Here is a 25,076-nt window from a genome sequence, read left to right on the forward strand (position 1 = left end):
TTTCACAAAATGGAAAGGACACCCATGGGTATCAAGTTGCTCAAAAACTGCTTGGGTCTGTCTAACGGACTCATGAAAGCATGACTAGCTCAGTGCCAGTTATCAACACCAAAGCAGAGGTTTCAAGGCACTGCTGAAGTGTGCCTTAATTGATCTCCCCTTCGATCTTTGCTGCTGCAGCCTGTGGTACTTACCGCAAGTGTATCTAAATTGTTTGTGTGGCTGAATATGATGGCACTGCCCAGTGGGCCCCAACAGACTTTTGTAGTTTCTAATCATATGGCACATTCCCAACCTGTGCCTGAGCGAACAACTCCCCTAGAAGTGAAGCTGCTCACCTTAGGCGCTTGGTAACTGGGTGCCTGACTGACTGTGCTTCTATCCAAGGTACCTACTGGACCGCCTGTTCGGATTAAGGCACTGCCACTGAACTGCATCGCCTTGAAGTAACTCAACTGCTGTCCCACATCTGTGACTGTAAGCAGATTGCATTGCCACCTCAGTCCTTGGGAAGATGGATCAGCTGAATATCCAATTCCTTAGACAGCCCAGGAGTAAGGAGGCCCTGTGCATCCAGATCCCCAACCGATACTGTATATCTTGAAAAGGGAGCTGCTGAATGAAGACAGCCACACACCAGATCTCTGCTGCGTTCCCTGTTAACCACTACTAGGAAGTGAGGCAGCTGCCGGCTGCTGCTCTAGCTGACCGGTCTTCCCACCAGGCGGGAAAGCCAGGACTGAAGTGCAAAATGCCAGCAGTGGGCATGAACTCTTGGTGAGAATACCACTGAGACACTTAGTGCCTGCTGTTGCTTACCAGACCGAGAGAGCTGTGTCTCTACCCGTAGTAGGGGGCTTTTAGGATAGGGTGGTAGAATGGGGAGCAGAGGGGGCATCCTAACCAGGAAGTAGTAGCCTCTCCCAGAGACACTGAGTACATGATACCTTTTGTTGTCTATAGACCTATTGTGTATTAAAGTACTTTCCTTTCATAAAGATCAGCCTTATCCTGGAGAAGAAAGCTATTGATATTTCCCAGTATGTGTCCAGCCATTACTCTAGGTTTCCCATCCCTGAGATGATCAGCTGACTTTTGTGGGTGTGGTGGTCTAGTAGTAGCCTAGCAGTTGAGCCACCGTTCTCCTGATTCTAGTGCCTATCAACAGCGTTGCGTCCTCAAACCGCATACATCTCAAAAAGCAACCTATATATTTTTCCCGACGTGGAGCGTTTTAAAGTCAGGGGTAGTAAGCACTATATACATGTAATTACAGTTTGGTGCAGTAGTTACAATACAGCACAATTGTGCATGAACACCCTAGTTCTGGTGTGTTCTCAAATAAAAAGGAAACTGAAGGTTCAACCTGAGGTAGTCTCTGACGTAAGGGAACGTCTTACCATGTTTGTGGGGTCCTGTATGAGATGTTGTGCCCACTGTTTCTCTATGTAAAGAAGTTGGCATCGAAAATAAAAAGTGCGTGGGTTGTATCTTGTTCTTCACTTGATTTGGAAGGAATGTAAATCATCATTCTTTGAGTATTACTGTCGAATCTCACAAAATTATTTTTGTCTTCTTGGTTTTCGCATATATACTGTGTTTGATAAAGCACAACGAACTTGAATCGTGAGTATAATTAAAACCTGGCCGCATTTTTTGTTCGTTGAGGACTTTGTAAAACAGTTCAATGTATTATCAATTCACTAACGTTAAAACATTTTAACACCGTATCAAATAAATGTGTTAGAATTGTGAATTATGACACTTAACGTTTTGAGATCAGTGTTGTTGAATTTTTTTTGCCTGGCTGTAGGTGCAGCAAAATGATTTATTTGTAAAATACAAACAAATGATATTTCATTGTCTGCGGATTTCACGAATACCGTTATTAGCTTACATTTTCCTCTTCAAATTACTTCAATTGTTTAGACCGTTTTCTTCTGTAAAAGAAGATATTTGAACAGAAGCTGCTGAAAAAACTATTAACATTCTAGAAGTGTTTGCGCCTAGGCATGTATATGGATGGTTTAACTGTGCTGTCATTCTTAATATTCACAGTAAAGTCATTTTTCGAGAAGCTACCTTTCAGAGCAACACCTAGAAACCAACTGATTGATTAGCTTTTTTATTGACCATTATGGGAGAGATTATTGTAATCTATGAGATTAAATCAGGGTTTTGACCTCTGTGGAGCTTTCATAGTTTATATTTATTTCATGACATTTTAAGAAACATAACGGCATTTGTCTTTATCTGTGAATATGGGGGTTGCTTGTGTTATAGTTTATTTCTTCCCTCATTCTACCTTAATTTTTTTTATTTTGACAGATAGGGACCGTTTCCAGCTCGGCACTCTGTCGCACACTCTTAATACCAAGGCCACTGCTTACCTGGAATTATCTAACTGGCCAGAGGTGGCTCCTGATCCATCAGTTCGCAACGTGGAAGTGATCGAGCCGGTATGTTAACATTTCGAATCCGAATTTTATTATGAGGCCACAAAACAGCAAGTAAGGTGTTAAAGCTGCACTCCTGGGTGCAACAGTCACTTGCACTAGCATCATTTTAATTAGGGTATTTCATGTGCTAGAGCGATCAGCACGGAGTATTGCATATTATCTTGGATTGGCTGGCTGAACTGATTTGCAAGGACCAAATATATTTTATTATTCTCACGGATATAACCTACAGCTAGTTTTAAAACATTTTATTTGGCATAAAAAATCCTAGAATATTTTAGTTTAATACTGTTAGCAGATATTTCTACAAGCAAAGAACGATTTTGTTTTTAAATTAAAAATATACATTTGGGTATCGTTCTCATTCAGTTAACCTTTTGCTCCTGGAATACGGAGTACGCCTATTGGGCCTACACTTTTTAAAGTGTATTGTGAGTTTGTATCTAATTATTTCAAAATCAGTAAATACTTATATGCCCTCCACCACCCTCTCCCCACCCAAACCTGAATGTTGCCATCAGTTATGACTTAAAGTAAAGATGCATAATTTTGAGTTGCTACAATAAACATACACTCATTAATTGCCAAGAGAAACGCTTCTTCTTATTTTGTAAAAATCATCTAATCTGTTCTGATGTCATGGTGAATTAATACTTTAACGGCTTAAATTTATGAAATGTATTCGTGTTTCTTTTTCCTTTCAGTTTTCAAAACGTCTTTGCAGCCTTTATCCTAGTGTTATATTTTAGTTTATCCATTGTTTGATGGGTTGCATGCCTCCTTTAACATCTAAATTACATTCATTTCCCTCCCATTACAACAACTCTCTTGTCCAAGAGCTGAGTTCTTCCTCCAACTTCCAAACTCTTATTTCATCCAGCCCTGTCTTGTCCCTTTCATCCACACACTTTATTTTTCTTTCTTCTTCCTCTTTTCAAATTCTGTCTTTTTGTACCTTCAAAATGTTAGTTCCTCCGCCTTGAGAACCACAGTGTTTTTTCTTCAAACACTCTTTTTAGACTGCCTTTCTTAAACTGTCCTTTTCTCTATTCCTTCTACTTCATGTATCCTGCCAACTATTTCACGAGGCTCCCTCGTTTAGTGGTCCTTCTTTTCCACAGCATGGGAGGACCAGTGGTTCTGCTTTAGATTGATGGTTAGGTATTTCATTCCACATATTATATAACGTATATACGTATATTACGTATATTTTTAGCCACAGTCATATCTCTAGTCTGTCACACTGTCAGTTAAGAATCACTGGAGTCTGTAGAACTAAGACTTAGTTCTTCAATCTGGCCGGGAAAGATGCACTCTCTTCAAGTTTTAGCTCAATCTGAAGCCTAAGGGTAGTTTCGATCAGTTGACTGGGGGTGAATGTTTGTATTGTCAACACTCCGTCCATCACCACCTTTGGTTTTTCTTAGTTACCAATGTCTCCGGTGCTTGGGGTGTAGCGACAAGAATATTTTTGTTTTTCTGGTTCAATAGATCACTAAATTAAAAGCATTAGATGTCAATTCTTGGCCAAGCAAGAGTAAGTATGGATACTTGACCCAGAGCCCCAGTAGTTTCATTCTCTAAAATACTGATATTTTAGCAACAGTCGCAATCAATGTCTGTTCTGTCTGATTGGAGTACCAATTCTGCATCAGGTTTGTAACCGTGATAGATCTGTTTGGGGCACCCGAAAATCCTCTTACCTCCTAGCCACCCAACCTGTATCAACCTGCCTGCCAGTGACCACTGTTTCAGTTGAAGGAAGCATGAAGAGGTGGGGTTAGCACCAGCAAACAGCCGTGAGGGAGACGTGCACTGCAAGTGTGGTCAGCATCTGGTAAGTAAGGGAGGCCCTGTTGCACATAACACTGCAAAGCATGGCGGGTGTGAGCTGGTGTCAGCAATCTGCTCAGATGGTGTAGTTGATTTAAAACTGAGAGGATGCTCTGGGCTTGTGACGAATGGTCTGTTTCCACATGCTGGATGAGGAATGGAAAAGGATCAGCGGATTCAACAAGTCCATACCATAAGGCACCAGAGCCTACAATGAGCAGCAGAGTCAAACTTTCCTTGAAGCCACCATTTGGAGCAGGCTGCGGACATTTAAAAGGAATATGCACTTGGAAGGAACAGCCGATGTTATACAGGAGGTGATTGCCTCCTCTGACTCCTATATGCTCCAAGGGAAGGCAGGAGTGCTGCTCAGATCGGATATACTGTGGCTCTGATTACGCCATACCTGAGAAGTCGAAATGGTCACCACAGTAAAGAAGGAAGTGGGACTTTAACACACTAGAATGTATGCTGTGTCTGATATTATGTTTCTCCCCACAACTCCCTTCGATGAGTGTCTCTGTCAGCTCTCCTAGACCTTTGCAGTATTGTTGTGTATAAATTAGGTTGACCCTGCATTGGCCCTTAAACTAACAAAGGTTTAAATAATTTGAAGTCGAATTGTATTGATACATTGCTGATGCAGGAGATGCTCCTCGATTTCACATTGGGGAACAGAGCAACACAAGAAAAAGTTGGATTTGAATTACCCAATCCTGGAGTTACTGTGTGACCCTGCTCTGGGTTTTGTTTTGAAGGACCAAACAGGTCCATGCACATTTTTTTGATGCAAAACATCGTTGGTGCCGACTGATAACCTTGTTTGCTTGCATGCTAATCAGCTTACCTGATACTTTTAATGTCACCGCAGAGGTGGCGCTGACCCATCCACTCTATGGGAAAAGAGGGAGAGGGGTGGGAAAGTGCTTGTTGCCAAATCTGGACAAATAAGCATTCTAGCAATTCCCCCGCTTCTCACAGGGCGTAGGCATACTGCTGTGTCAAATAGGTGGGCACCTACGTCTCAAATTACCAAAGATCCAGAATCCATCATATGTGAAGTCCTGCTGTATTCGAGTTGAGAGGGCCCATGAACTCAAAATCTATTGCTTGAACATTGTTAGTATAATTTCATACCGACTTCAGGACAGAGTGGGACTAAGTCAATAAGCTTATCTTAAAAGAAGTAATGCAATACTAAAGGACCTTCTCAGAACCGTCACAGCAGATTTGCAATTTTTCCAGAGAGCTGAGGTTGCATAGGGTCGGTCCCACAGAAACAAAGTTATATTTGTGAGCTTTTCAGAGTGGGCTAATGGACCTAATGTTGAACTGTTCTTTAAAATCTGGATTATATCCGACCTGCAACAAAAATGTGCCTCTGGCTATTTTTCAGCTGAAGGAGCTCTTAGAGTCCCTGATCAGCCTCCAGCTGGAGCTTTCTTGAGGGCGATCATATCAAATTTCTGACAGTAATCTACTAGAGCAAATCGACTGATCCTTTATGAAAACACATCTGTGCTTCTCTTTCCTAACTTTGCACTTGATTTGGGTCTGAAATATATGATGATATTTCAAATAAAAGTTAAGTCACTGTGGAAGGCAAATCATGGAACATCCAAAAGATAAGCATGGGCGGATCTAGCGGATCTCGCGTACGCGAACTTGCGGATTTACGGATTCGCAATCCGCGAAGATCCGCGAACTCTAGCGGATTTGCGGATTTTCCCGTTTTTTGTGTTGGCGCGCGTTCGCGCCGATTTTGGGACAAGTTCGCAATTGCGAACTTACTTTTCGGCTCGCAACGGCCGCGACTATGTTGTTTCAACGTCTGGTTTATCATCACAGGTTCACAGCACCCTCTGTTTCACCACTGCCACCCTCTGGGACACCCATGCCACCCTCTGGTACATCCTCACTGCCACCCATTAGGTTTATTTATCACTGTAGATTATGGTGGTTGAAAAAAGCAAGCACACCTGCCCTTCTTCAACTGCCATCAATTAATTTGTGTTTCATTAATGTGTCAGTTATTTAGAAAGTTCCAGTCTGGCTGGCACCTGCTTCCTTCCTTATCTGTAATTTGCTTTTTGTTGCAGTGAATTTTTTTTTTCACAGGACCTTTATGGTCTACTTGTAGCTATTCTATGAGCCTGCTGTTTGGGTCATAGCAGGGTCATAGAATAGTTGCAAACTTTGGAGGGGCCCATCAGGAAGCACTACCTTGAATGTTACTAATGTTAAGTTTGAACTTTTGCACCTGCTCATTGCTTTCAGTTTAGCTAAAATCGTTTTTTTCTGCAATTTCGCGCGTTTTTTGGGGCGCGAATCCGTGCGAGATCGATTTCGGAAGCCGCGAATACGTGCGAATACAAAATTGTTTTTTTTGCGACGTGTATGTTCGCGTGATCTTGCGCGTGTTCGCGAGGCGCTTCTAGCTATACGTTTGCCAAGTTACCCTATCGGTCGTACACGGGCGCGGCCATCTTGTTGGCGTGACGTAATTCCGTTTCCGCCCGCTATGTGTAATCTCGCAAAGTGTGCTGCTCGCTAGTACAATTTCGCGCGTACTCGCAAGGAAAATCTCGCGCGAACTTACCCACGCGGTCGTGAACGGGCGCGGCCATCTTGTTTCTCATTCATTGCTATGGTTCTGGGCATGCTTTCTCTATCCTCTCTCAATCTCTGCCATCCTTTGCTTGTTTGAAGTTTTTTTGATCTAATTTTACTTATTATCTATCCCTCTATTTTTCTAGCTCTATATTTTTGTGTTTTCTGCAGCTTTTAGTTACTTTTAAACTACTTTTTTAAACTCTTTTCTTTTCTTCTTCACTATTCTATTTCTTGTTTATCATTTAACTCTATTTCTGCCCAGACCATGGTAAAGGGAGCCGGGAAGCACCCTGAGAAGGGGAAGGGTCCCGCACCCCGTGCCCGGCTCCCGTGCGGGCGTTTAAGGGGGGAGCAAGTGGTCCCGAGGGAGATCTTCAGCGCGGAGGAAGTGGCGGCACTGATCTTCCATGTCCAGCGCCGCCTCCCCAAGACGATCCTGGGAGGCGGCAAGATCGCGACCGGCTATGGCATCCGGGAGCGTCGCAAGCGGTGGGAGAAGGTGTGCCGGGCCATGTACAAGATCTCTGGGGTCCGGCGCACATATAACCAGGCCACCCACCGCTGGACCGATGTCATGGAGCGGGACTTGCTGGACGCGCTCGGCGTAGAGGTCCCCGGGCTTGGTGAGTAGTAGTAGTAGTACATTTACTACTCTGTTTTATCCTGCTCTGTTATTTGCAAATCTTTGTTCTTTACCAAGAGCAATAATGCTGCCGATTACATTGAGGTAAATTATATTTCAAAATCTTCTATGCATTTCAGGTGCACTGCTCTCCTTCTCAGTAGCCTTGCTTGCTACTGCAATGCTTCTTTGTTTTGTATGTTGTGTTCAGAAGCATTTCATTGGCCTGAGAAATTATGTATGAGTGTAGTGTAAAGAAAAGAACTGCGTAATGCTAGACAGTAAGGGTCATATTTTCAATTACCGGCGCATCCCTGCAAAGTAGCAGGGATGCGGCAGTAATTGTGTGCCATGCCACCACCACCCATTGGCCCAAAACGTCACAGAAGCCTTACGCATCTGTGCCGTAAAGGCAGCGCATTGCTGGAGTTGCGTGCCAACGATGGCGCAGCTCCAGCAATGCTCTGGGGTACCCTATCTCCCCAATGCTGCATCAAGCCGTACGTCGGCTTCAAGCGCGCAGGGTTTGAGTCATGCATCATTGTCCTAAAAGTGACTGATTGACATCTTGTAGATTTCCCTCATCCACTTTTAGGATTCGTTCCTGCGCAGGTACGCCCTCCCTTGCGCCGGAACGCCCCCTGATGGCGCAGGGCTTTACAACGTGATGCATCGCCCATATGCCCATATGTGTTTTTTTTTAATATATACGCCGCACCAACACCATGGCGAGTCTTTTGTTCTGCCGCTGCGTCAGAAAAGGCACGCAACAATGGAGGAAAATGAGCCGCAACTTCCGCAAGGGACTTCTATCAGCCCCAACAGACTGACGTCCAGTCCTTCCTTTAGACACATGGCTATAAGAAGAAATAGTGGCGGTGGTGGCGGGTGGATTGATAGTTTGAGTATTCACTGATCTGCAAGCAGGATGGACTTTGTCTGTCACGTGTTGCGCACTGCTGCCTGCAGTGCCAGGCCTAGGCAAACCTCTTTAGTAGTCTGTTTATTGAGTTACATAGGAACTTTCTAAGTCAACGTTCCGCAAATCAGGCAATACGAATAACGTAGTATACCACATGAGATAGATCCCGTGGAATAGTTGTCTATCTATTTCCTATTTTTCCAAAATATGTTGTTATTGTTCTTTTGAAATGTTTGATTTGGTTGAAAAATCTCATCCATGTTTTCTGGTTTTTCTTTCTTTCATGTTGTACATCAGCTCCCCCCAAGGGCAAGAGGACACAGGAGGAGGGTGCTGAGGATGCAGGCCAGGATCGGGCAGGCGAGGGCTCCTTTGCTGGCCCCAGTAAGTTTACATTTTAATAAACAGTACCTATTTTTTCCTAGCGTTCCTCATTCGATTTTTTCTAAATCGTCTTTGATCTTCTTGTAGACTGGATATAAATTCTTATCCTGCCTCGAATATGACTCCCTGTGGTATTACTAGACTATTCTTATTAGTCTGTCTGTGTAGCTAACTAAGATTGGACATTTGGCAATTCCATTGGACTCCCATTATATTCAGCAATACCTCTATGCACTGTCTCCTTACTGACTAGATAGTGTGGCAGAGTCATTCAGCTCCCGAAGTCACCGATTATAGATCCCCAATGATCTCTAGATTATCGTACGCAGGACAAGAGAGTAGTACGGAGTCACAGCACAGTCAAGAAGTGTCAGAGGCACTCATGCTTGCAAAAATTCCAAAACCTTTAGCTCATCCACTCTAGTCTGGAGGAACAAAAACCACAGAGTCTATTTAAGTTTAAAAGCTTTATTAAAAGTAAACACATTTATTAAAATCTACTTTGTCATAAAACTATTTAACTGAAAACGGAAAAGTGGTTAGTGCTGACGATTAATTGGACACATTTCTTGTGGTCGAGCCGAGCTCTCACCTGGCTTGAACTTGATCCTGGTTGTGTTCTTAGGACTCAGGAGTCAAGCTTCTGTCTGTTAGGAGAAAAAGTGGTGCGTGTTAAAAATCAAAAGCAAGCATTCATCAGTTGTGCATAAAAGTGCAGCAAGACAACAGCCTTCCCTGGAAAATGGGACATTTTTACTATGGAGTAGACAGTCACAAATTATTACATTGTATTCTGTTTTTTTAACATTTCTCCTAGACCAAATATTATATAGTAGTGAGTGGTGTATTCTAACATTCTTAAATGTACTTTGTAGGTGTAACATCTGGTGACGGGGCCAGCGCGGAGGTGGCTGTGTTGGACCAGGACTCGGAGGCCTCTGGGGAGGAGGCGGTACAAGAGCCGGCGGACGTTCCTGTGGGGGATCAAACGGTGGTGGCGGAAACAGGTAAGCTATATATTCCTTACTTATTGAGATTGAAGACTGCATAGTGTGCTTTCTGCACGGGTGTATTACAATTACAAATCAACCAGGTAGTAGCCTCCTCGAAATGTACTTCGACTTAGCTGTGAAGTTTTTGGTGAGAAGAATCCCAATAAGTTCTTAGACGAACGTGATGGATGGGATGAACGAAAAGCGAAAGAAGGGTGTAAGTAAGTGGGACGCGAACTTGTATGATGGCTGGCAAAGAAGAACGATATGTGTTTGCTTGGCCCCCGAGGTGGCTGGGAAGGAAAGAATATGGTATGGTGCATGGCTGGGTCAATGATGAAGCAAGGATGGGTGGAAGGACAGCAGCCTGGGTGGGTGAAACAGAAACTGTATGTGTGCGTATACTTTGACTGAATGGATGCCTGGAGCATGGTATTCTCTGACTCTTAGATAGCACATGTGTATCTAGAGAGAGTAGATGGTCGCCAGGTGAAGTAAGTGTTACCTTGAAGAGCATGTACCACCGCACCCGCACGTCCGTTCCAGTGCAAGGAAGGCAAGGAAAAGAAATTGTAAATGTGTCCAATACTACCATGAATAGTAGCAGTACTTTGTATTGCGTTTGCATTCACAGCATATATCTGGTTATTACGGTGGACACTCCATACCTCTCTTAATAACTTTAGTTTACTTGTAGTACGTCATTCATGTGTGGGTGTATCACTGTTCACTCAATATTAAGCAAAGCACCTAAAGTCATCTCATCTGTCATTAAATACGTCCCATGTGAAGTGATAGATAATCAAATTAGTTAGCTTCTTCATTTTCCTTTTCTAGTACTCATTTGCACTGTAGGGTGAAAGGTAAATTAATTAAGCAGTAGCCCTTGTAACAGAGTATTCTCAGTGCCACCCGTAATAGAAAAGTAATAGCTTCACCACCTGCATGTACTGGACCGGTACAGTAACGCAAGTCTGTCTCACTCATCATGGTGTGCAACTTTTTTTCTCGGGTGCAAGTTCACTGTGCTGTCCATGTCATTCTGCCGGCTTGCATAAGATAACGTACCCATTTCCCTAAACAAGAGAGAAGAAGAAGAATAAGACTGGTGTACTGTCATAGTCGACTGTAATGGAAGTCCATAGTGGTCGTAGAATTAGTTCATTAAACTACCACTACTGTTAGAGCAAGGATGCAGAAGTGGGAGGTTACATAGATACTGTCCTCAATAGTTATGTACTGTGCTTTCAATTTGCTACTTGTACTCTGTGACCCAACTTTCGGCTCAATCACTTTGTGTTATTAATAAGGAGCATTGGTTACAGACTATGTCTTTCTTTCTTCATATAGTTGCTCCTTCCAAATCAACAACAAGGAGGGAGCAGGCTAGATTGGCCCGGCAACGGAGGCTGGAGGCCACAGTCGCCGAATATCGGCGGCTGGTGGCCCTGGAGGAGGAGGAGGAAACGCAGTCGAGCGGGGGTGCAACAACGACATCCTCGACTGTGACCACTGCATCCTCCTCCGTGACTAAGCCAGCGGGACCGAGCCGGGCTAAGAAAGACGACCGCCACCGCCAAGCAACCGAAATACCAGCTGCCCCCCACAGGAGCTGCAAGGACCGCCAACGCCGCCTACGAGTCCGCATGTCCAACCTGGAGCAGGAGGTCCTGAGGTATAAGAACTTGGTTAAGGGCCTCCGCTCCGAGCTTGCCACCCTCCGCAAGGAGTATGATGCCCATGCCGCATCATGCACCAGCACCAGCACCCTCCAGTAGTGGAGTGTCCCTTGCCCTTTTTTTATAGACTTTTGGGGGGTGGGATTTGGGAGTTGGGATCGTTTTGGGACGTTTCAGAGACAATCGTTGGGGTTAGGGTGGGTGAGGGAGAATATTTTGTTAGGGCTAAATAAATATATTTTTCAACTTTATCTGACCATACCTGTTTTTTACTGCTTTTCAGTCTGGTGGGTGGGGGGCGGGGGTGTAACAGTAACTTTGTTTTCCTGAACAGTCGTAGGACTTTAGTAGTACAACCGTCAATCTCTTGTCTACTCCGAAATAATACTCCATTATACTACCTCCCACCAAACGCTTATCTTACCTGTAATTTGTGTTAGAAATTAGGGCTAGGCCCAGGGCTGGCTCCAGGTGAAATGGGGATTAACGTTGTCAATCCTGGGCGGGTGACATTTCCTCATTGCGGTGGTACTAGTGGTGTGACACAGTGGCAGTTGCATGCCTATGGAAAAAAAGAAAACGAAACCTTGTTTGTCCTCCTTACTGTAGCATTACAACGGTTACGGTACGATCGAGAAAATAGCAGGTGACAGTACACTAGAACAGTGCCATAATGTAGCCTAACAAATGGTAAAGTATTTGCTTGCAAGTATAACTAGTACTTGCGTTGAATTTATTTGACATTGGCTACTACTACTAGAAGATATAGTACTGAAGCTGAGTAAGTCTAGAAGATATCCTCGTATTCCTTCACCAGCCTGTTGCTGCTATGACCTTATCCTCCCCAGCAAGTGTGTGGAATTATTGATGTCATTTTAGTCAGACATCAAGCAAAACAACACAGCCCGGGGGAAGAGGGTTAGGGTTTGTAAAATGGATGGGAATGGGGGTTTCTTTTTGGGTAGGTTTTGTTGAGAGAAGAAAAAAAAAGCAGAGCATGGACAAACAATAATTGAAGATACAGACAATCTTTGGTTACAAACTAAAGGTAAGCACATGCAGTCACACTCATAGAATAAAAGACAACAATGGATACTGTATCTGTATTGCGTATGTTGTTGGAGTTGTCCTGTTGAATTTGGTAAGTAATAAGCATGCAGCAAACAATTCCTCTTATTGGCGGCACTCCTCCATTCCAGCTGACGCTTCGTCCATCAATGTGGTGACCACTGACAGAAGACACCCTGTCCACTGCCTGCCTGGCGGATGTTGACTGAAACCCGGCCTGTAATTATTGAACGGAAAACAGGAAGTGCTATTACAATACCACTGATAAATAAATAAAAGGTATGTACGCTGTGTGGTGCAAAAAGTCACACTTTGATTTCCCTAATAGACAGTACAATATTTTTGAAATTGCGTGCTCTGTCTGAGTCACCTTTTTAAGGATAAATAAGTATGGCCAAAATATTATAGCGGATCTTTCCCCTCAAGGTAGGTGTACTACTGTGTTTTAGAACAAAATTTGACCTTGAAAAAAAGGCTGTTCCTTATGGATTTTGTCCAAAACACTTCTATCCGGTATTAGACCTTCCCAGGAATGCCCCAGGCAAGACCCGCCAACCCACCCGCAAAAAACCACCCGACAACACCCCCAAACAGCGAAAAAGCTAAATCTCATACTTACAATATCTCTCGGCCTTCTGTCCAAATGCGGCGCTGTTCAGCTAGGTCATCATCATCAATCATCATAACTCCTGTTTTCCACCACGGATTTCCTGAAAAGCAAATGCAATCAAGATTAGACTGTCGCAGCAGTGCTTCGACAGAGACCCCGGCCGCAACCCACCCACGAACAGCAGGAAGCCCCCCAAAACGCTACATTGAGCAAGATGTCAGAAGAAATAGCAAAAAAAAGGCTGTTCCTTATGGATTTTGTCCAAAACACTTCTATCCGGTATTAGACCTTCCCAGGAATGCCCCAGGCAAGACCCGCCGGCGCCAACCCACCCGCAAAAAACCACCCGACAACACCCCCAAACAGCGAAAAAGCTAAATCTCATACTTACAATATCTCTCGGCCTTCGGTCCAAATGCGGCGCTGTTCAGCTAGGTCATCATCATCAATCATCATAACTCCTGTTTTCCACCACGGATTTCCTGAAAAGCAAATGCAATCAAGATTAGACTGTCGCAGCAGTGCTTCGACAGACACCAAAAATTACCCACAAACCCCCGGAACCCCGCCAAAGAGCACCTCAAAGGCAAGCAAGTCAGCAAAAACGGCAAGAAATTTCCACCTCATATTTGGTCCAAAACACTTTTGTCCATTATTAGAGCTTCACAGCAATGGGCCCAAATCCGTCAACTCACCCGCAAAGAAGTACAACACCCCCACAAGTGCTGAGTCTTTCTTCATTGGGCGTAATCCAGCACTCTGCTTGGAGGGAAATCGCAGTCTGGAGGAGGAGGATAGAGGAGCATGTTCTTCGGAACTTGTGAACCTGAGGAATGTAGACTGCGGCACCTTCAAAGCAATAAGCAAACAAGTGAAGACAGTTCTGATGATGGTCTTGTTTTTGGGATTAGGTGATTAAAGTTTGAATTTAATTAACTGTGCAAAACAAAGAAAGAGAGACACAAAGCACACAGGAATAAAAGTGAATAAGGACGAAAAAGAAAGTTCTTGATTGATTGTCTCATTTTCAGGGCTCGGTGTCAGGGAATAAGAACAAGATTTCGTCATCATACTCTGCGAATTCAGGCTGGATGAGGTCAGTGCCACCGAACAGAGAAAAAATCCCCTCATCTACGTTGCCGTCCTCCTCGTCTTCATGCGGCGTGCTTTCTCGTACTTTGTAATCTGGTGGTATGAGGTGCTGATTCATCTTGATTATTGTCAGCCGCTCCACATTTTTGGGCGAGAGGCGGCTCCGTTTGGGAGTTACAATGCCACCAGCAGCACTGAAAACACGTTCAGAAGACACACTTGCGAGTGGGCAAGACAAATAGTTTATAGCCAGGTTGTAGAGCTGTGGCCACAATTGTTTTTTGCCATGCCAATACTGCAATGGCTCCTCATTAAGAAAGACCACTGTTGAGTCATTCATATAGTCCTGCACCATCGACTCAAGGTCATCAACGGTTCCTCCACTTTGCTTACTTTTTGCTGTGGCTGTGACATTTTTTCGAGAACCATACCCAAGCAAACTTAGCCAATCCTCTACAACAGCCACTGTTTTTGTTGTGTGTGGTGCAGATGATCCAGTTGCCGGTGTCTTTAACGGCTGAGAGGTCACTTGTGCCCCAGCCACAGGTGCAGAAGTGGATTCTTGTGACTGGGGATGGCCTGCTGATGCTGATGCTGATGTACTGGCTTCTCCTTCAATAACCTGCCGTTCTTTTTCAAACCTCTTGGCTGACAAGGCTAACCAATGTTTGTACTTTTGAACATCTGCATCATCAAAAGGAAAGAATGCTTCGCCTGCCAGCGCCTTTTTGTAGCGTGGATCCAGAATAGTAGCACAAATGTAATGCTGATCTAACTTGATCTTTTGAAGACGTTCATCACCACGTAGGCGCTCTAATAATTTCTCTGACAAAATGAAATGTTTTTTTTTTCTTCATCTTCTTTTTCAAACTCAGAAGACACCGCCATCAGTTGGTGCTCCAGCATGCACAACAATGGGATAGCTTTTCCCAAATTACAGTCCTCCTGGCTGACTGCACGCGTGAAGAACTCAAAAGGACGAAGTATGTCTGTCAGGCTTTTAACTATGTCCCATTGCGCCGCACTCATCCGCAGGTCCTCCTTCTGAGATGTACCCTCTGTGAAGAAATAGTGATCGAGTACCGTATACTGCTCATACAGACGCTCAAGCATGTAGAAGGTTGAGTTCCAACGTGTTGCCACCTCCTGGATGAGTGCTTTCACTGGCATTCTACGTTGAAGTAGCAGTCTCCGCAGATGCTTCCGGGCCTTAAAAGAATGGCTGAAATGGTTGCACATTTTGCGGCAGGTGGCCATTACCGCGAACGCTGCACTGTCTCTATCACTCAAGAATTTTTGAACTACCAGGTTGATACAGTGCGCCAAACATGGCACTCTGAAATAGCCACCCTCCGACATGGCCTTAACTACATTGGAGCCATTATCCGTGGAAACATAACCAATCTTGCGTTTTAGGGGGGATAGCATTGTCAAGACCTTTTTGTTAAACTCTTGCAAAAGGTTTTCTGCTGTGTGACTTTTCTCCAAGCCAAACATGGCTAGTGTTGCATGTTTCCGAGCAGCTTTGAAAACTTGGTCCGGGTCAACACCTGCGTTTAGCTTTGCTTTAACACCTGAAAAAGAGACCCAGTGTGCAGTGATGCACATGTAATCATGGCCTGGGCCACTGGTCCACATGTCTGTTGTCAGATGTATTGTGTGAACAGCACTCTTCTGCAAAGCTGCCCCAATCGCCTGCAGCACATCTTCATGTAGTGCTGGAACCGCAACTCTGGCAAAATAGAACCGGCTCGGAACTTTCCATTTAGGGCAGAGCGTTGCCACTAATTCAAGAAAACCTACCGCTTCTACAAAAGAAAAAGGTAGAAGGTCCACAGCTAGCATTTTAGCCAGCTTAGTGTTATACAGACGCGTCAGTGGGTGGTTGCGTTCATATGGCACGTCTGAAGTAAGCATTGTTCTAATGTTGGCCTGGACCAAGCATTTACGGGCTGATAATGACTTCGTTGACCCAATTTTGCTCGCTGGTGAACTTTTGTGCGTTGGTGTCTCACTCGCTCCAACACTCTTAGTGTGCCTCACATTGGGTGTGCTGCTGACAGGGGTACTGGGTGTAAGGGACGTGTTTGACACGTCTTCTTCCTGCTCGTCATCATCAGATGAAACATCAACGTTTCCTTGATTTTGGCCTTTCTTGATCGCATCTAGGTGCGCAAACCATTTGACAGCGTGCTTTCTCTCAAGATGACCACTCTGGCCGCCGGTACCATAGTTGGTACCTGACTTACCACGACTAACTGCAAGCTTACAAAGGGTACAAATGGCAAACTTTGGATTTTTGGGACAAACAGTAAAGAAGTCCCAAACTGGGGACTTGAAGTGTCTGTGGGACCTGGAGGAGGCGGCGATACTGGTGGTGGTGGTCATGAAGCTAATGCCAGATGAAGTGGAGGATCTGGATTGCCCAACATTTGTACGTTTTGCACTTTCACCGCCACTAATTAAGGTCGAGGTTGACGGAGGTCTCTTCTTGCCAGAAAGAAATATGGAAGCGGGACGAGTTGGTGTACTACTTAACTCCAATGATTGTGGTGTTTCCACTGCCTCCTCATCGACAACATCATCATCATCATCATCACGCGCAGCAGCTCTTCGGGCTAGGGTCAAAATGTCTGTTTGCTGCATGCCCGCTGGGGCTGCAGTGACCTTTATGATGACTGGGTCGTCGTTGGCAGAGTCTTCATCAGCAGCAGTATCCGCCACTTCTTGTTGAGCCTCATCACACTCCATAACTCTGAGACTTTGGACGAGCTTCCTTTTACGCTTAACTACCTTTGTTGGATCATGGTGTGCCTCACTCTCAGACGGCTGTGGTGCTGGTTCCCAAGTTTGATCCGTATCATCAGAAGGAGGTGTGCTTGAAGAGGATGTAGACACCACCCTTGATCTCTTCCTTGCTAGGGGTGTGGAAGACAATGAAGGATCATCAGGAGGAGTGGCTTCCTCAAATGATACCTCGCCTTGATTGTCGATTTCCTGATGTGCCCCTACTTCGGGAGGAACAACTATTGTGGGCACTTGTGACCCTCCATGCACCTCTGCTTGCGCATCTCCTTGCGCTGCCTCTCCTTCCACATGTACTTGGGCTTGTACTTGCACATGTGATTGTTGTTGCGGCTGTGGTTGTTCAACACTCGTCAGATGAGCTACAACAACCTGTGTTGATTGAGGGACATTGCTGCTGCTTTCTTGCGATGAGCCAACATCACTGGTCGATGGTGATTGAAGAACTATACTGGCTGCCTCTGCAGCACTCAAGGGCTTGGACTTAAGTTGGCGTGGTGGTGGTGGTGGCACTGAGCCCAATGGAGCGGGGGTGCTGCTGCCAGCTTGGTCCCCAGCAGATCCCGCTGCTGCTGCTGCAGGCATACTTTTTTTTTTACTCCCAAAAAAAGGGGCGGGCGGCACACCAGTCTCCTTGGTAACTTGCTTCTTCTGCTCCTTACTGGCACCTTTCTTGCTAGAGGAGCTACGGGTTACTTTTTTTGGGGCCATCCTCTTCAGAGCAGGTCAGCAGGCAGCAGTTGCACGAGTTGCAGAGGGTTCTGTGTCCAGACGTGACGTCGCGTGACGTTATGCTGCACACACCGCTGCAGGACTTCTTCCTGGCACTGGTGGTTCTCTTGAGTCTTCTTGTGCACCTAAAAGCAATGGAAGACAGAGGAACATCAGTTCAGTTATACACCCCAAAAAATCGACAAAACACAGAAAAATGAGCACAATCCCATGCCATCCTTGATGTTTACATTGAAGACACCCCACAGAAAGACTACGGACATGCAAGTATGCAACACTCACTACCCCTGGGCATAATGGATGAAAAGTAGGCAAAATAAGTGCAGGCCTCAGACACTGCCTCTCCTCAAAATGGCCCCCTTACACCCCAAGCACATGTTGCCTGTACCAGCCAGCACTCAAGATGGCCACCACCACCACCCACATGGCCAGTCCACATCAACAGTACACCCCCAAAAAACAGAAAAACAGCCAGAAATCACCACAATCCAATGCCATCCATGATGTTTACATCAAAGAGAGTGAGACCACACCACAGGCACACTCAGTCCATGCACCACCACCACCCCTGGGCAAGCAAAAGGCCACACCAGCAGCCCCCCAAAAACGACAAAAAACAATAAAATAAGCACAATCCCAGCCCATCCATGGCCTCAATTATGTTTAAATTCAAGAAGACACCCCACAGAAAGACTAGGCCCATGCAACACTCACCACCCCTGGGCAAAGGGCCACACCAGCAGGCCCAAAAAAACGACAAAAAACAATAAAATCTGCACAATCCCAGCCCATCCATGGCCTCAATGGTGTTTAAATTCAAGAAGACACCCCTCAGAAACACTAGGCCCATGCAACACTCACTACCCCTGGGCATAAGGGATGAAAAGTAGGCAAAATAAGTGCAGGCCTCAGACACTGCCTCTCCTCAAAATGGCCCCCTTACACCCCAAGCACATGTTGCCTGTACCAGCCAGCACTCAAGATGGCCACCACCACCACCCACATGGCCAGTCCACATCAACAGTACACCCCCAAAAAACAGAAAAACAGCCAGAAATCACCACAATCCAATGCCATCCATGATGTTTACATCAAAGAGAGTGAGACCACACCACAGGCACACTCAGTCCATGCACCACCACCACCCCTGGGCAAGCAAAAGGCCACACCAGCAGCCCCCCAAAAACGACAAAAAACAATAAAATAAGCACAATCCCAGCCCATCCATGGCCTCAATTATGTTTAAATTCAAGAAGACACCCCACAGAAAGACTAGGCCCATGCAACACTCACCACCCCTGGGCAAAGGGCCACACCAGCAGGCCCAAAAAAACGACAAAAAACAATAAAATCTGCACAATCCCAGCCCATCCATGGCCTCAATGGTGTTTAAATTCAAGAAGACACCCCTCAGAAACACTAGGCCCATGCAACACTCACTACCCCTGGGCATAAGGGATGAAAAGTAGGCAAAATAAGTGCAGGCCTCAGACACTGCCTCTCCTCAAAATGGCCCCCTTACACCCCAAGCACATGTTGCCTGTACCAGCCAGCACTCAAGATGGCCACCACCACCACCCACATGGCCAGTCCACATCAACAGTACACCCCCAAAAAACAGAAAAACAGCCAGAAATCACCACAATCCAATGCCATCCATGATGTTTACATCAAAGAGAGTGAGACCACACCACAGGCACACTCAGTCCATGCACCACCACCACCCCTGGGCAAGCAAAAGGCCACACCAGCAGCCCCCCAAAAACGACAAAAAACAATAAAATAAGCACAATCCCAGCCCATCCATGGCCTCAATTATGTTTAAATTCAAGAAGACACCCCACAGAAAGACTAGGCCCATGCAACACTCACCACCCCTGGGCAAAGGGCCACACCAGCAGGCCCAAAAAAACGACAAAAAACAATAAAATCTGCACAATCCCAGCCCATCCATGGCCTCAATGGTGTTTAAATTCAACAAAACAGTTGTATCATGCACCCATAACCAACCCTGGTCCTACTGGATACTGTGGCTACCCACAATATAATTTATTTAATTTTCTGAAAAAGTTCAAAAATTGTACTTGCAGCAACTGTAATGCCCCAAACAAACTTACTTGTGAAAGTTGATTTCTAATCCAAAAGTGATCCAAAGACAGTCAAAAAGGCCTCAAATCCAAATATCCAGCAGCACCCACAAAAAGTAATCCTTCCAGCTCCAGATCCAAATGAAAGTGACCAGGAGATGGACAAAGCACTGGGAGGAGCCTGCTGGACAGGAACAGGAAGTTGGAGACTGTGGGGCACTTCCTTACTCCCCCCCCCCCCCCCAAATGGACTCCTTGCAAAAAAAAAAGGCCATGCAAATGTCAACCTGAGGAGTGATTCTGATAAAAATCATAATTTTCTGAAGGTTTATCCTGTTTGCTGGTGATTTTCTTGTGCGAAATTGCAAAATCTCTATTTCGCAAGTGCGAGATTGTTCCTTTCCGCCGCAACTACGTGTTCGCAATTGCGAACTCTCGCGAGGTGTGCTGTGCAAGGTGGCAAGCCGCGAGTACGTATTCGCGGGCGACAAACTCCCGCGGGAACACGCAGCAAGATCTAAAATGGCGCGTCACTCGCAAAGAAAAACAACTCGGCAAACGCTAAAATGACGGAAAGTGAACGCCGTGCACCACGCCGCGCGCCGCAACCAAGCAAAAAATCCGCCGCGAGCGGATTCACGGATTTTCGACAAATCCGCGAGCGGAGCGGATTTTACGCCCATGCTTACTCATGATGTGTGGGACTGACTGGATGACTTAAACAAGCAAGGGCCAGCAAGGAAGAGAAACAAAAATTCAGTGTGAAGTAGGAGGTGACGGTTTGATTTGGGGGTCGCAAATGAGATCAGGCACAAGGACTGTAAGTATCAACAGCCACCCAGCACACCAGCTGCAAGATGCAGTGGCTCAGACAGCATGGTCTTTAGCAGTGGAGAAATCTATGTCCAGGGAAGGGTTGATGGAAAAGAGAATGTAAATACCTCCATATCATATAGCCTTCTGATTCACAAGTCTGATTATGAGGACTAATAAAGGTTTCTACCATAAGGTTGCTGTATTGGGGCAAATGAAATAAAATTTGCCACGGGGCAGTATTTTAAATTTGATTGTACCATTGAGACCTATGTTGTTGCAACTGAAAGCATTACTGGGTGTTACCCACTCCCCCCTCCCCCCTTCCCTAAGACTTTCCCTGTCCAAGATTCACTATGCTTTTAAACCCTAGGTTACTATTTCTTGATTGCTTTAATAGGTTTTGAATGTTGGGGTGAGTGTCGGCATGGGGTCGTTGAATTGTGGTTTAAGTAGTTTAAAGATCGCAATGAGGGCTGACAAACAGGGAACCAATCTTTCCTCATCTGTGGGTGGACCAGTCCCAATGCGAAATATTGTATGCACAGGAATAGCAAATACTAATTTAGCACATGGCACCCATAACTCCAGGAGGGTTTGCTTGAGGAATGTGAATTAATTGCTGAACAAAATTAATTAGGGGTTGTTGTGGCCCAATTCTTCACTTCAGGTGACATGTCGCCTTGGGAGACCACTAAAAGCGTAGGCTTTCTTTTGAAGGGGCATTTTCAGAGGAAATTGGGGCATTTTTTATTCAACAGAATAAAGGAAAACAGGTGCCAGTCCTGCCATCCCCATCACCACAGCTCTCCCCACCACACTATGTCCACTAAAATTTAGAGGAAAACCCCTCAGTAGATTCAGTGTCTCAATATTGGGCTCCAGAGGCAAAAGAGCAGCAAAACAATGCTTGGAAAGATTTACTGGGTGGATGTGTAGGATGACTTCTTGCTGGAACAGTACCCAGCAAAGGTATACCTGCCTGAAGACACATCTGCATACCATGCTGTCCCAGCAAGAGCTGTAGCTCATCATAAAGTTCAGTTTCATGCGGAAGAGGAGAAAACACTGTCAAAAGCAGAGTGGAGTATCCACTTTTTGCTCATGTTCAAGACATACTAAATATTTTGGAGAAAACTTTAAAACCCTATCAAGATGAGGGTCTTAATATTGATGTTGGAGAAAATAGTCTAAACCCGGTTCATATGATTGTATTTTCATCTGAAGGCATGTCCCTTCAGACTTATTGATTGTTCACACAGCATGACAATGGCACTGTTGCAAGGTATTTGGGCCATTCCACCACCAGACTAAGAGCAAGAAAACTGATGCTGGGGAATGTGTAGGCCTTCTTACTCGCTATATAGCCATCAATAAGAAGAGATCAAAGAAATAATACAATATCTCCTTGAGACGTGCAAGAAAAGGGCAAATGATATAATTCACAAAGGGAAGGTTCTCCCTGTGCCAACATTAGATGTGCCTTGTATCCTGCTGATGCAGCCTTCAGATAAGTGATCATCTGGTTAAAAATGACATGCTGGACTTTGATTTCAAGGTTCCGACCAAAAGTCTAACACCTCTTTGGTCTAACATTTGATGGCCACTGCATTTCTGAGCCACAGGTATACAAGATGTTATTATTTTAAAATGATACTTGTATGGCCAAAGGCATGGGAGTTCTTCAGCATCTAAAACATTTCTGTAGTTTGCAAATGTGACGAGCTTCAAGGGCAGGCAAAAGAATTGCAAGGCAGTCCTCTCAGAAGCAACAAACCATTCAGGAAGGTCAGCAGTCAGGAAGGCAAGAACAATACTCCCAAGGAACTTTAAAAAAAATTATTTTTATAAACTCTTTTTATTTGCAAGTTACTGGCATAGCATTTTTGAAGGATACATCTGCCTGTGGATTCCTCACCTTATGATTATCCCCAGCGCCAACATTCAGCGGAAACGTTTTTCCTAGCTCTCCACGCCGACAAAGTCGTCGCAGTGCCATGGCTCCGCACGCTGTCCACCTGACGTCACAGGGGCCATAAGACGACCACGTTGACGTGATGACGTCCGTTCCCTTTTTTCCGCGCTGTCGACGCTGATGGTTTTTTCTGGGTTTCTCCATACTTTCGACTGGATACATTGTTATGTTGATTGTATCTCTCTCTCTGTTTTGGTATGTCTGCCCTGAGGAAGTCGGGCTTTAAGCCCTGTAAAGAATACGGGGGTCATATGTCGATTACTGACCCTCATGAGGACTACCTTTGGTGTTTTTTCATCTGACCATGACGTCGAGGGCTGTTCTGAATCCGAAGGCTCTGAAGGAACGGGAGGCCACACTTTATATGGCAAAGGCAAGAAAAGAAAAAAGGGGTCGTAAAAGATCGAAGTCAAGATCTTCGACGTCGCATGACTCCAAGAGAAAGCATAAGAAGAAGAGGCATGCATTTTGGCGCCGGTCGTCGAAGGCTGTGGCATCGAGGTCGCCTTCTCCAGCCCATCGACGTCGAGAAAAGGACTTGTCTCTACTTCTCCTTCAGTGTCTCCAGTTCATACTCCTTCTTACAAGGGGACTCCGGAGCAGTCACAGACGCCGAGATTTTCACAGACTCCAGAGGGTGTGTCGAATCCGGCTGATGCTGAGGTTCCTGCGGCCCCACCTGTGGCTCAGGCGGCTCCGACTCCAGAGGTACCTCATTTGGATCTCGAACCGGCACAGTACCCACAATTTCCGACCCCGGGTTCGAATCCATTACATTTTTTAAATGCGATGTATGGTGTGCAGGGCCGGACTGGGAACCAAAACCGGCCCAAGCAAAGTGCTCGGCCGGCCCCCCGGTGGAGAGGTTTGGGGTGCAACCGAGCTCTTTGCCGGGACCGGTTTTCGGCCGGTGCGCCGCAAGGGTGGGGGCCGATTTTGCAGCTATGCCCAAAACTGGCCCCCACGCTTGCGGCGCACCGGGGGATTGCCCGGTGCCCTCAACGGCCAGTACAGCCCTGATGGTGTGTTCGCCCGGGCCTCGTACCCCTCTGGAGCACCTTTGGGTCCCATGGGTCCTATGGCTTTTAGTTTGGGTGTGCCTCACCAGTATCCTGAGGCCCCCTTTGTGCCATTTATGCCGACCACGCCGTCCTGGCAGTTTCCTAGGATGTCGACGCCGTATGGGCAGTCTCCGGCTCCATCCCGTGAACCTTCTCGGATTCGATCAGCGCCGGTTACTACAGCGGATCCTTCAACGCGCTAGTGGCTCCGCCGACGCCGTAACCGAAGATGCACTTGAGGAGAGAAGCGCAGAGGTTGTTGGAGGAAGAGCAGTACCAGGCTGAAGAGATGGAGGAAGGAGAAGTATATGATACAGAAGATTTCTTTGAGGGTTTGTGTGAGGCAAGTGGGCTTGATACTTCTTCAGAGTGGAGCTTAGCTTCTCAGAAGGCTTCCCCCTCGAAAGAATTTGCACCTTACCATATTGTGTTAAGGAAGGCTGCTGAACCTTTGGATTTGCAGAAGCCTAATTTACTCACAGAGGTGCTTCATTCTCCGTCCTCTGTGGTTGAACCACTTTTGCCTTTCAACTAAGCATTGACTGAGCCAATCCTTGATGTGTGGCGCAACCCTCTTTCTGCCGCTGCAGTTTCAAGGTCGGTGTCCAGAAGATGTAGACCTGCTCCAGGAGATCCGGTGTTCCTTTCATCCCACCCCTCCCCTGAGAGCTTAGTGGTGCATGCTTCTTGTTCCAAGCAGTCCACGGGTGCTTTTCAGAAGGCTCCTGATTACAGGGATTCCAAGCAGTTGGATCAATCTGCAAAGAAGGTCTTGTCATCTGCTAGCATGGCTCTGAAGTCTACCAATGCTACTTGTCTGTTGGGTAGATATATTCATGCCCTTATGGATTCTGCCAAACAACTTCTTCCTAAATTGTCTGAGGAGGATAGGGAAAATCTGAGTGAGGTGCTGGCAGACTCACAGGCTGCGGCTCGCCAAGTCCTCCAGTCTGGCCTGGGCACAGCGGATTCGGTTGCCAGGGTGATGGGTTCATCCATTGCAACAAGAAGACATGCGTGGTTGATGTCTTCTGGATTCTCTTCCGACAGGCTGCCCTTCTTGATCTGCCTTTTGATGGGTCTGGACTGTTTGGAGAGAAAGCTGATTCTGCTCTGCAAAGATTTAAGGTCAGTAAGGCCACAGCGAAGTCTTTGGGCCTGCAGTCTCAGGCGAAAGGTTATGGTTATAGACAATACCGTGGCTTCGGTAAGTCTTCCTTTCGTGGTTACAGACCGCCTCAGCAGCAGCAATAGAAACAAAACCCCTTGTACAAATCCTATAGGGGTAAAGGCAGATGTCTCCTTTGTGGAGCCGGATGTCAGCCTTCT

At 45.8% G+C, this 25,076-nt stretch overlaps 1 protein-coding gene across 2 annotated transcripts in view; it reads left to right on the forward strand.

Moving 5' to 3' along the window:
* AP3B1 (adaptor related protein complex 3 subunit beta 1) overlaps positions 1 to 25,076 on the forward strand; it is a 1,831,130-nt gene that overhangs the window by 980,103 nt on the left and 825,951 nt on the right. For both annotated transcript variants that reach the window (XM_078675217.1, XM_078675216.1), the window contains exon 17: positions 2,329 to 2,459. In XM_078675217.1, the coding sequence (XP_078531343.1) occupies positions 2,329 to 2,459 (131 nt within the window). The remainder of the gene's footprint in view (positions 1 to 2,328; positions 2,460 to 25,076) is intronic.

This window comes from Lissotriton helveticus, chromosome 2_1 (assembly GCF_964261635.1).
Source record: "Lissotriton helveticus chromosome 2_1, aLisHel1.1, whole genome shotgun sequence".
Taxonomy (NCBI): domain Eukaryota; kingdom Metazoa; phylum Chordata; class Amphibia; order Caudata; family Salamandridae; genus Lissotriton; species Lissotriton helveticus.